Source organism: Crotalus tigris, unplaced genomic scaffold (assembly GCF_016545835.1).
Source record: "Crotalus tigris isolate CLP2741 ecotype Arizona unplaced genomic scaffold, ASM1654583v1 scf7180000023606.2106662, whole genome shotgun sequence".
In the NCBI taxonomy this organism is placed as follows: domain Eukaryota; kingdom Metazoa; phylum Chordata; class Lepidosauria; order Squamata; family Viperidae; genus Crotalus; species Crotalus tigris.
Genome location: NW_024100074.1, coordinates 1,364,034 through 1,376,486, shown reverse-complemented (window position 1 = coordinate 1,376,486; position 12,453 = coordinate 1,364,034). Strand labels below are relative to the sequence as shown.

Genomic DNA, 12,453 nt, shown 5'->3' with positions numbered 1-12,453 from the left:
GGGGAGGGAAAGAGCCAGCGCAGGCAAAGACTTACTGTGAGAGAGTCCTCTGGAGCTGCAGAGTGGCTGGGACGAGGCAAAGGCCCCAGGCTCACTTCTGGCTCACCCTCCCCCATGAGAAAGGAGAAGGAGGGGGTGGAGACAGGAGAGGCTATAAAAGGAGGCAGTTTGGTCAGGAGAAGGAGAGAGAGAAAAAAGAAGCAGCCTTGGGAGGAGGTGGAGTCAGCTCTAGCTGCACAGAAGGGGAAGGATGGGGGGAAGAGGAGATCAAGCAGGGCAGCCATGAGATGATCTACAACTTCTGTTGCAGCCACCTGTGCTGGCAGCAACAAACAGGCAAGAAATGCAGCAGGGGAGGGGTAGCATCAGCTGGAGGTGAGACATGGAGGGAGATGGAGAATGGAAGGATTCTTATGTACTTTTGTGAATTTGAAGTTCTGGGATTTGTGCAATGAGGACTTTGTGTTCTTAAGGAGTGTTTGGCCATTTCTATTTGGCTGATGGCTGATGTCTTGTGTTAGCTTCTATTGCTCTGCTATTGTTAGCTATAAGTTTTGCTGCAAGGGATTTTGAAGTATTTTTCTCCTGAATGGATTTTGCCTGTAGCATTCCTTTACTTAGGAATGGAGCCATTTGGGGAGGCTGCCTTAGCTGGCAGCCAATACTTACATTTTTTTTCTTCTTTAAGTGCGGCTGTGCTCCTTAACTTTCCCTTCTAGCCAGTAGCTAATTCTTGAAGGGGAATGTGCCTTTTTAAGCTAGTTCACTCAGCAGCTTGTCTTTTCTGTCTCTGGAGGCTTTTCCTTGTTTGATGAATATATGGAAAAGGGAAAATATGGGAGGGATTTCAAATTCTTCCTTCAGAAGGTGGGCATGAGAAAGAGGGAGGGAGGGAAGTCCCGTCTTAGCACTTGGCCACCAACAGCCCTGCCATTGACTTTGCTTGTCAAAAGGTTGCAAAAGGGGATCACCTGACCCTGGAACACTGTGACCATCATAAAAAGGAATCAGTTGCCAAGCATCCAAATATAAATCACATGACTCTGGGCATGCTGCAATGGTCATAAGTGAAAAATGATCATAAGTCATTTCAGTGCAATAGCAACTTTGAACAGGTTTTTTCTTTTTGGTCAAGTTTTTGACATCTTGCTAGGTGATACTCGAATATTGCCATATCCTCAAAGTGGTACAGTTGGTGAAAAGGTTGAAAAGCCCTGTTCTATTTAACCTGTGTATTACTTTTAGGGTTAAAATTAGATGGTGCTGGAAGGGCGAGGGGAAGAATGTGCTTGGGACTAGTTAGCCATAGCAATATCTCAGAGTATTCTTCAAGGTTAGTTGTAATAAGAGGAGATAACGGGAGGGAAAGTTCACACTTCAAACTAATTGGAGAATGTGATTAATGATTGTTAAATGAAGGAGTGATTTGTGCTTTGTTACTGTGTATCTGGGGGAGGAGAATTCAGATTTTGGCTCCTCTATGTATCTGCCGAAGCTATGTTGCAAATTAAAGATTCTTTAAGGTAAACAATGCCTCAAAGTTCTTTGAAGAGCTTCTTCTTTCATGACATATTGTTGTGAAAGATTCTCAGAGCAAACATGGCAGCAAACAGTTATTTGGGATGGTAGATGGCAAGGAGGGTGTTCTTCACAATCCACTTCCCATTTCTAATCCCTCACCTGTGAAAGAAGATAATATAACCTCATAAACCTCAGCCATCATGAAACATTTTCCTTTCTTCAGCAGAGTTAAGTCCTGCTTCTTTATTCTTTCAAACAAAATTCCCAAGGCAATACTGAACTAGACCTGGAGAGAACAAGGTTCTAGGCTACTCCCTCAGCCATGGAAATTATATTGATTGACTTTGATCCAGTCAAACATTCTTGGTCTGATCTGTCTCATCATATTATGAGATTAAAATATGGAGATCAACTGGTAGGTAATCCCATGTAAACCGTTTTCTACTGGAGGAAGATAGGGCCATAAACCTAACTGTTAATATTTAATTTATCAGTCTATTACTGTACTTACATCACAACCATATCAACTTTGGGTATATTAAGATGTAATGGCTACTGTTTACTGTTATGTCAACATAAAATTTATATACGTTCTCAATCTAAGAATTTGAAAATAGAATATAACAAGAAAAACATTGATGATTTCAGCCACATTGCGCTTGTCTGCTAGACTAAGTTCTTAACTCTTTGAACCACTTTGAGCAGACCTTCCATCACCCTCTATGAAGGTTAATTGTAGTGATATTGTGTATTTTGAAGCTTTATTCCACCTTGGCTTTGAGAATTTCTTGTATAGCTAACTGACCATACCAGAATTTGTCTTAAGCCTTCATCCATTGCTATTTCTCTTATTTGGCCTAATTTCATGCATGTTTTTGTAGCCTCCCCCTTCACCACCTGAAAATTTAAGCCACTGAAACCCATCTGCAGTTATAGAATACAACATAGGTGCATGACTTCCAGAGTTCCATGTGCAGCTCTGGCATTCCTCCAGAAATCACAACAGAATTGTATGTTTCACTGCTACAGAAAGGGAATATGATTAAATGTACAAGAAGTAATTATATTAACTTTAGCTAATGTAATGTAATTTGTTTTAAATGTGGCTTTTATCCTGGTATCAACTTTTTGGGAAATATTATCCACAGTATATCACTCACAAACTAAGTGTGACCTTGAATTGAAAAGTGCTGGCCAAAAATATTTAAAATTTAGAGCTGGTTGTCTCAGAGATATTTCTTTTTAATTTTATAGCTGCATTTATAGAAAGTTGAATACAATTTTCTATTTTACAGCAGCCAGTACAGCAACAAATAACCGTAATCGTACATTTTTTATACTTCAAAAAGTTAGCCAAACCTGAGACAGATTAAAATATAGAATTAAAAACCAGTGTGTTTTGCTTTCTGCATCATGCATACTGCTAAGCATCTGGCCTCTTTAAACATTTAAGGTTTTATAGTAATGGCACTAAAGATGTAATTGTATTTACCTTCAAGTCATTTGGCTAGATTTCAATTCTGCCTACAATTGCCCTCTGAATGTAAAAAGGACAAGCTAAGCCAGAGCTTTTCAACTTTTTCGCTGACTGTACCATTTTTAGGATATGGCAATATTCGAGTATCACCTAGCAAGATGTCAAAAACTTGACCAAAAAGAAAAAACCTGTTCAAAGTTGCTATTGCACTGAAATGACTTATGACCCTTTTTCACATTTATGACCATTGCAGCATGCCCAGGATCATGTGATTTATATTTGGATGCTTGGCAACTGATTCCTTTTTATGATGGTCACAGTGTTCCAGGGTCATGTGATCCCCTTTTGCAACTTTTTGACAAGCAAAGTCAATGGCAGGGCTGCTGGTGGCCAAGTGCTAAGGCGGGACTTCCCTCCCTCCCTCTTTCTCATGCCCACCTCCTTCTGAAGGAAGAATTTGAAAACCCCCCCCCCCCCATATTTTCCCTCTTCCATATATTCATCAAATAAGGAAAAGCCTCCAGAGACAGAAAAGACAAGCTACTGAATGAACTAGCTTAAAAAGGCACAATCCCCTTTAAGAATTAGCTACTGGCTAGAAGAGAAAGTTAAGGAGCACAGCCGTACTTAAAGAAGAAAAAAAAATGTAAGTATTGGCTGCCAGCTAAGGCAGCCTCCCCAAATGGCTCCATTCCTAAGTAAAGGAATGCTACAGGCAAAATCCATTCAGGAGAAAAATACTTCAAAATCCCTTGCAGCAAAACTTATAGCTAACAATAGCAGAGCAATAGAAGCTAACACAAGACATCAGCCATCAGCCAAATAGAAATGGCCAAACACTCCTTAAGAACACAAAGCCCTCATTGCACAAATCCCAGAACTTCAAAGTCACAAAAACATATAAGAATCCTTCCACTCTCCATCTCCCTCCCTCCATGTCTCACCTCCAGCTGATGCTACCCCTCCCCTGCTGCATTTCTTGCCTGTTTATTGCTGCCAGCATAGGTGGCTGCCATAGAAGTTATAGATCGGCTCATGGCCGACCTGCTTGATCTCCTCCCCCCCTCCTCCTTCTCCTTCCCCTTCAGTGCAGCTAGAGCTGACTCCACCTCCTCCCAAGGTTGCTTCTTTTTTTCCCTCTCCCTATCCTACCCAAACTGCCTCCTTTTATAGCCTCTCCGCCCCATCTCCTTCTCCTTTCTCATGGGAGAGGGTGAGCCAGAAGTGAGCCTGGGGCCTTTGTCTCACCCCAGCCACTCTGCAGCTCCAGAGGACTCTCTCACAGTAAGTCCTTGCCTGTGCTGGCTCTTTCCCTCCCCCACTACACTTGGCTAGGCAGGGCTGTGTACCACCTGCCACTCGTTAATGTACCACAAGTGGTACATGTACCACCGGTTGAAAAGCCCTGAGCCAAGCCTTCCCTCCTTTGTTCCTAAGAGCTCATCAGAGCTCAGAAAATGTAGCTCATTTCTACTAAAACTTTGCATGCATAAGATCCCATATTCAATTATTGGTACCTCCGAGTAAGAAAAGCTTGCTAAAAATCCTAAGAAACTGGTATTGCTTAACATCAACAAGTTTTTGACTAGATGCATAAATAATAATACTCAAACTTGATAACTTTAAGGCAGCGGTTCTCAACCTATGGGTCACGACCCCATTTGGGGTCAATCGACTATTTCATGGGGGTCGCCAAACCACGCTGTCCGCCATTTTTTTCCCTTTTCCCTAGCTGTCCTACTCCCTCTTATTGGCTTTCAAAAGTGCCGTTCCTGCCTCCCTCCTCTTTGCACATGCACAGCTTTTTTCTATATAAAGTTAGGAAGTTTCGGTTTCAGAGCACATGGCGGAAAGCGATACAGAGGACAAGCGGCAGAAAGTGAAAGAGAGCAAGCAGCAGAAAGCAAGAAAGAAACAACCAAAAGCGGTAAGTTTCCTCTCTGGGAGAAAGGGGTTAGCAAAAGGGTGCCACAAGCTTAAAAGAGATCGCAATAAAGAGGACAGCAAGCATGCATACCGTCCACCCAAACACACACCAAGTCTTGTTGCGGCAACGTTAAGCCATGACTTGCCTCCTTTTAGTCTGCTTATTCAAATGCCTTTGTGATAAGTCAGTAGAATCAAAACTCCCTCTCTCTCTGGTGGCATTGAACCCACAGCAATGGTGTGAATGTGTGTGTGTTTGTTTAAACAGCAGCAACAAACAACAACAAAAAGTATGTGTGTGGGGGGAGAGGGGAGATAATGATAAAGGCGACAGACCGGGTTTTCAAGCCGATCTCTTTCACGGTGTATCCAGCCCGACCCCATTCAGAAGAAAGAAAGGCTGCAGCCAGAAAGAAACGGGGGAAAGACATCTGCACCTTTTGTTACACTCTCCGAAACCCCCCCTCCCATTTCTCTGGCCTCTCGCGCAGATCTGTTCAGGGAGCCACACAATTCCGGGAGGCGAAAAGGGGCACAGGGATATTTCCAGAAAAGAGCGAATCCAGTACACACAGCGACACCCATATTCTCCCCTGCAGATTCTACCTCTCGCTGCAAGAAAACGCGTTTAAAGTTTCTCTGCCCCTTTCTCCCCTTTTAAACCCAAGACCTGCCTCATTTGCAGACTAGAGCGCTTCCCCGATTAGCCCAGCTTAAAACCTTAAAGCTCGGGCGTCCCTCAAAAGCCGCTTCTCCTGACGCCAGGATCAAAGAGAAAGCCGTTTAAACTTCACCTATTATTTTCCCCCACCCCGGAAGGTAACTTAGATTCCTCCATATCGCGTTCACCCAAGCCGAGCCACCATCTGAAAATGGGCCCTCGGGTTGGGCATTGATTGCCACCTGCAGTGAGCAAGGGGGGGAAAGCAGGGACCACCTTACCTGAAGCCCCCGTGCATCCTTTCTGGAGCCGCTGACGCTGCCCACTCCAGTTCCCCACTCTGCTTACAATGGGTGCTAGCTAGGCAGGCTCGCTTCCTCCGCCGCCTCCGCCGCCAGTAGCAGTAACTCCAGCCTCACTGCCTCACAAGCCCACAGGTGACATCGCCTTTTGGCCTGATAGGATGCAATGTGAATCTGGAACTACGTAAGGGAGGCTCGCACAGAGAAAGCCTCCTACCAGCTCGCTGCCTAGTGCGCTCTGGGAGATAGAGTCTGGATCGAGTTGTTGGCCATAGGCAGCTGTATGTCAAGGACTACCTTTCCCAAAAAGCCCTGTGCACCCCCACTTTCTCTGCCGGTTTTTTTTTCTTCCCCTCCCCTTATCCACCAGCTCGAGTACGTTCGCGTTCCCTGAACCAAAAAGCCATCAGGATTTACAGAGAAAAAGACACACTTAAGTCACTTCTTGAGAAATTACTTGAAGAAATGTATGCCAGATTCACCCAACAAACTTTGCCATGGTTTGTTTTGAACACGATTAGCTGAATAAACCATAACAGCAGCTTCCACAGTAAATCATGGTTTAACAACCACAAAACCAAGATAAGATTTGTTGGTTTGTTTTGGATGCTGGATGAATCAAATCATAATACCCCAGGCTCTTTAGCCACTGCAGGGAAACACTTCTTCTCACTGAATGTATGGGATGGTAATTTTTTGCTCCTCCCCCTTTTATTATAATTATTGATACAATATATTATTTCAATGCAGATTTCAGTGAAGTAATGTTTAACAATATGATTAAAATTATTAACATTTTTTTTAAAAAAGTGTTGAAAATAAAACATTCTATCAGTGTAATTGCCATTTAGGACATCAATATTACAAGCATAAGAATATTTAACTTTTTATGCAAAGTTGAGTAGAAGATATTCTCCGTTTTCATTCATTTAGCCACCATAATGTTCCTCAAAGGAAAACTCCATTTTTCCCTGATCCAGACCATGAAGAAGTTTACACACAGTTGATTGGTCTTGCCAGAGTTCATCAGGTGCCTGGTTCAGCATAAAGGGGAGCCCTTTGCAAGCAGCAGTGATATAGTATTACTAATGGATTTTTATTTTTTAAGCATAGTGATAAAATCCTTTCTGGTCTGAAGGCTTGTTTTAAAGGGCTTTCTTTTTTTTGACTTTGTTCTCTTCCAAAAGAAGCTTGTGGTGCATGGTTTACACTTGGCAACTTTTTCATCAGTAAATCTTGGCTTAGGTTGAGACTATTTTAAAAATAATTCCAGTCACCTTTGTAGTTTTCCTAGAAACATCCAGAGAAATGGTTTTTTTTTCTAATTACAACCTGTGTCATTTGGGGGTGGTCATGTCTACCAGATACAGAGCTGCAGATACCCAGAATTGGTCCTGCAACCTTCGATTGTCTCCCACTGACTCAGATCCACTTAAAAAATATTCCTCTACTCTGCTTTTTTCCAAGTACAAACAAATGCTCAAAGAAATCAGCTTGGACTTTGGAAGGAGGTGGCATCAGTATGTTGATGGCATTTTGTTTGCCTTGTGTTTGGCCCAGAATCAGTGCCTGAGAGCAGTAAGGGGTTGGGAGGGAGCCAGTCAACTAGCTGAGCTGATTGTGCAGTCAAATGGTGTCAGTCTGCTTTCCTTTCCTCCTGAATGAATATTCTTCACCTGAATGCCCTCTTGATGTGTGGATTAGAATTTACCTCAACTGATGCTATCAACTGGTGATCTGGAGATACAGATCTTTGATACAGTTTTGGTAACTTCTGCAATGTGCTGCCTATGACTTCTGGTTTGTGGTTTGGTGATCTCTGTGTTTTCTTGCAGATGTTTCATTATCAAACTAGGTAACATCAAACTAGGAAATACCGTATTTTCCGGCCTATAAGACGACCCCCAACTTTTGAGAAGATTTTCAGGGTTTAGAATCCTAAACCCTGAAAATCTTCTCAAAAGTTGGGGGTCGTCTTATACGCCGGAAAATATGGTATTCCATTTCTAGTTTAAGTTTCTGTTACTACTAAACCTGTGTTAAGACCTTATCAATTTACAATTTCCATAATCAAATATTGTTTTACTTCAACAGATTATCACTTCAATTATCTCTTCCAGATATGTTCAAGTCCTTAATCTCTCTCATCCCTCTTTTAATCACCAGTCTCATTTATATCTTCTTCCAATAATAACTAACTTAGTTAAAAAAAAACAATGTTAAACCTTACTTCATTTCAATTCATTACACAAACTTCAAATCACATCCAAATAATTATCATACCTTATCAGATCATATTATTATACACAAAAATCACCTAATTAATTTAAGCACTTCAAAGTTCCAGTCTAAAAACTCAACATTTTTTTCAATTCCAGTACATATATATGTCTAAATATTGGGCAGATTCTGCCTACACTCCCTGAGATTGGGTGGTGCATCTTGGGCTCCCAAAACATGATGAATACGCAGTTATGTGGCCACCTAAATATGGACTTGTGTTTTCTCATGGTCTCAGATCTCTGGCTAAAAATTTGAATTGCATGAGTCTGGTTTCTTTCCCAGGATAGTTGAGTTGATTTTCCACCAAAGGAGTAAGACTCCTCCCGTGAAGTTGGTGATTGCTGGCTGTGAAGTTCTGGGAGTTGAAGTCCACATGCCATAAAATTGTCAAGGTTGAGAAACACTGGGTTTGTAAATAGAACAACACAGAGAATGGTAAATCATAGGAAACTTTAATGAACTGTTTTGACTGAACTATGCCATGTGTCATGTTTTGTATTATTGAAACTATTGTTACATATTTTCACTAGCAAACCATTCAAGACAATGGATCCGAAGAACATCAGGAAAAGGAAATATAGTGAGGATTTCCTACAATATGGCTTCACGTCTATATATACAGTGGGAATCAAGAAACTGCAGTGTGTACTTTGTTCCGAAGTTTTATCAGCAGAATCGATGAACCCTAACAAACTTAAACGACATTTTGAAAGCAAGCATCCAAGCTATGCTGGCAAGGACACAAACTATTTCAGAGAAAAATCTGATGGACTGAAGAAAGGCAGACTTGACACTGGTGGCAAGTACCACAGACAAAATGTAGCGGCCATTGAAGGGTCATATTTGGTGGCACTCAGAATCGCCAGAGCCATGAAGCCTCACACTATTGCAGAGGAATTACTGTTGCCAGCGGCCAAAGACCTTGTTCGAGTTATGATCGGAGACGAATTTGTGACAAAATTGAATGCAGTTTCCTTGTCCAATGACACTATCCGCAGAAGAATAGATGACATGTCTGCTGATATTCTTGATCAGGTAATCCAAGAAATTAAATCTGCTCCACTTCCAATATTTAGTATCCAGCTTCATGAATCTATAGACGTTGCAAACTGTTCCCAGTTACTGGTTTACGTGAGGTATATTTACGATGGTGACTTTAAAGACGAGTTTCTGTTTTGCAAACCTCTTGAAACAACAACTACTGCATGTGATGTATTTGACAAAGTTGGTTCATTTCTGAAAGAGCATAACATATCTTGGGGAAAGGTTTGTGGTGTTTGCACAGATGGTGCTCCAGCTATGCTAGGATGTAGATCTGGATTTCAACGTTTGGTACGGAATGAGTCACCAAAAGTCATTGGAACTCACTGTATGATTCATCGGCAAATATTAGCAACAAAGATGCTGCCACAAGAATTACGAGAAGTAATGAAAAGCATCATAAATTGTGTCAACTTTGTAAAGGCAAGCAGTTTAAACACAAGATTGTTTTCACAACTGTGCAATGAGTTGGATGCGCCAAACAATGCTCTATTTCACACTGAAGTGAGATGGTTGTCGAAAGGAAAAGTTTTAAAACGTGTTTTTGAGCTTTGTGATGAACTCAAAATGTTTTTTATTCAGAAAGAAAGACCGCAGTTTGAAGCTATTTTCAGCGATAACAGCGAACTGCAGAAAATAGCTTACTTGGTTGACATCTTTGCCATCTTGAATGAGTTAAATTTATCACTGCAAGGACCAAATGCAACGTGCCTTGATTTGTCTAAAAAGATCCGATCATTCCAAATGAAATTGCAGCTTTGGCAAAAAAAATTGGATGAAAATAAGGAACATGACATTGAACCAGACAACAGGATTACATTGATAAAATCTGTTAAAGAACACCTGTGCATGCTTGCAGATGAAACCTCATCGTACTTTCCAAATCTACCTGACACCCCATTTGCATTTGCGAGAAGCCCATTCACAGTCAACGTTGAAAATGTTCCTGAGACAGCACAAGAGGAGTTCATTGAACTTATTAACAGTGATGCAGCGAAAACTGATTTCTCCACAATACCAGTTACAAAGTTCTGGATCAAATGTTTGCAGTCATATCCTGTTCTGTCTGAGACTGTGTTGCGCCTTCTTCTTCCATTTCCAACAACATATCTTTGTGAAACAGGGTTTTCCAGCTTGTTGGTTATCGAGTCTAAATACAGAAATAGACTTGTTGTGGAAGATGATCTTCGGTGTGCTCTTGCAAAGACTGCCCCGAGAATTTCTGATCTGGTGAAAAGTAAGCAACCTCAACCTTCACACTGATGTTGGCTTTTTACGCATACTGTTGAAAAATGTAGCAATGTAGTTTACTGTTGTTATATTAAGACTGTTACCCATCCTACACCATGCTTCAACACAAAATTTCATTGTTTTGTAATTAAAAATAAATATTTAACAATATATAATTACATATTGTTTTTGTGATTAATCACTATGCTTTAATTATGTTCAATGCAAATATATCCTGCATATCACATATTTACATTGCAATTCAGAACAGTAGCAAAATTACAGTTATGAAATAGAAACTAAAATAATTTTATGGTTGGGGGTCACCACAACATGGTGGCCACGCCCACTTGGTGGCCACACCCACTTGGCCATGCCCCCGGGGTCACCACAACATGGGGAACTGTATTATGGGGTCACGACATTAGAAAGGTTGAGAACCACTGCTTTAAGGCATGTGAACTTCAATTCTCAGAATTCCCAGGCTAGTCTGCTGGCTGGGAGATTTTGGGAATTGAAATCCATATGTCTTAAAGTTACCAAGTTTGAAAAACACTGACTTAACTAAATGGGTGAGTTTACTTACTGTGCTAAATTACAATTTTTTCAACCAACCAGAAATGGCTCTGTCTGTATGTTTTGCTAAGATAAAGTATGGTTTCTAAATCACAATGACCGAACCAAAACTAATTATATTGTGGCTTTGTCTTAGCACTTAGTTCTTAGTACTAACTCATATTTGTCAAGTTGTTATGATCCAGGTCACATAGACCAGGGCTTGTCAACCGGTGGTACGCGTACCACTGATGGTATGCAACCACCTAGCTGGTGGTACGCAGCATCGCTTTCCTCCCCCCACTGCGTCGCCTTCCTTCCCCCCGTTCCGCTGCTTCCCACCTCATTTGTTTGTAGAAAATATGCTGCGGCAGCCTGCACGAACTCTACCAAATGTGCCCTGCAGGAGGCATATGAAGAGCGCAGGTGCAGAGCAAGGCCCCGCCCTCCCCAGGGACTCATTGTGCAGCAACCGGATTGACTTCTCGTGCACACAGGTCAGTGAAGGGGAGGCTGCCACAGCGCCAAACTCCTGCATCTGTCAGCTGGTGACCCCCGAACTTGCGCTTGTCAGCTGGGAGGTCTGGCGATGGCCGCCGGTCTCCTTTGCCACCCCGCACATCGTCCTCGACCCCTCCTCCCACCCGTTCATGTCGAGCCTGCGGGGGCTTGACAGGGAGAGAGGGAAGGAAGGAGGGACTCCTCCTCTCCTAAGGTTCAAAGCATGATCAGCTTCCCAAGGGTGCTATAATCCTCACAAAAGTGGGGGGAGAAACAAAGGGGGTGAGAGAGCTCACGGCGGGCTCGAAGGAGCACCTGTCAGCAGGACAATCCTGAGTCTTCAAGTGGGGAAAGCATGCAGCTGCAGCCAGTTAGTGATGAGGAAGAGGAGCTGCCTTCTCACCTGATCAGAGAACATGTAGGGCAGAGAAAAGACAGAAGCAGCAAAAGTCAGCCTGATTACTCATGAGGAGGTAGCCTCATCCCTCTTGATGGGCTGCACTGTTTAGCACAGCAAACAAATGGAGACGATGGTTGGGACAACATGTTTATTTCTTAGCTGTATGTTTTCTGGTCTTTATGATTCCTGCCTTGCTTTGGATTGACACTGTGCCTTGAATTTGGATTGTGCCTTATGAACTCTGGACTTTTCTTGCCTTGTGAACCTCTTGTGTTGTGGATTTAGTTTTACCTGGTGGATTTGTCTTATTTGGGAAACTTTCAAGTACCTTGTGGACTCATTGGCCATTGCTCTGTGGACTAGCATCAGTCTGCTTTTGGCTGGACTTAATTGGGACAGTTCTGGAGTTTTGGTGAAGGGAATTGTTGGGGAACATTAATAAACCTACTAAAACGGGACAGCACAGATGGTAAGTCAAACATACTAATTCATAAAAGTTCACTGTCTTTCAAAACTCGGTAGACGCTGCACGTTTTGCAGGAAGACCATTTTTTCC

At 42.2% G+C, this 12,453-nt stretch overlaps 1 protein-coding gene across 1 annotated transcript; it reads left to right on the top strand.

Moving 5' to 3' along the window:
- The first annotated feature begins 8,163 nt into the window (after positions 1-8,163).
- On the top strand, positions 8,164-12,413 carry LOC120297242 (SCAN domain-containing protein 3-like). The gene has a single exon (XM_039319655.1). The coding sequence runs from the start codon at positions 8,717-8,719 to the stop codon at positions 10,472-10,474; it is 1,758 nt and encodes a 585-aa protein (XP_039175589.1). The 5' UTR covers positions 8,164-8,716; the 3' UTR covers positions 10,475-12,413.
- The last annotated feature ends 40 nt before the right edge of the window (positions 12,414-12,453 follow it).

Coding starts and splice junctions, on each gene's coding strand:
- LOC120297242 (XM_039319655.1), top strand. CDS start 8,717: ATGGATCCGAAGAACATCAGGAAAAGGAAATATAGTGAGGATTTCCTA.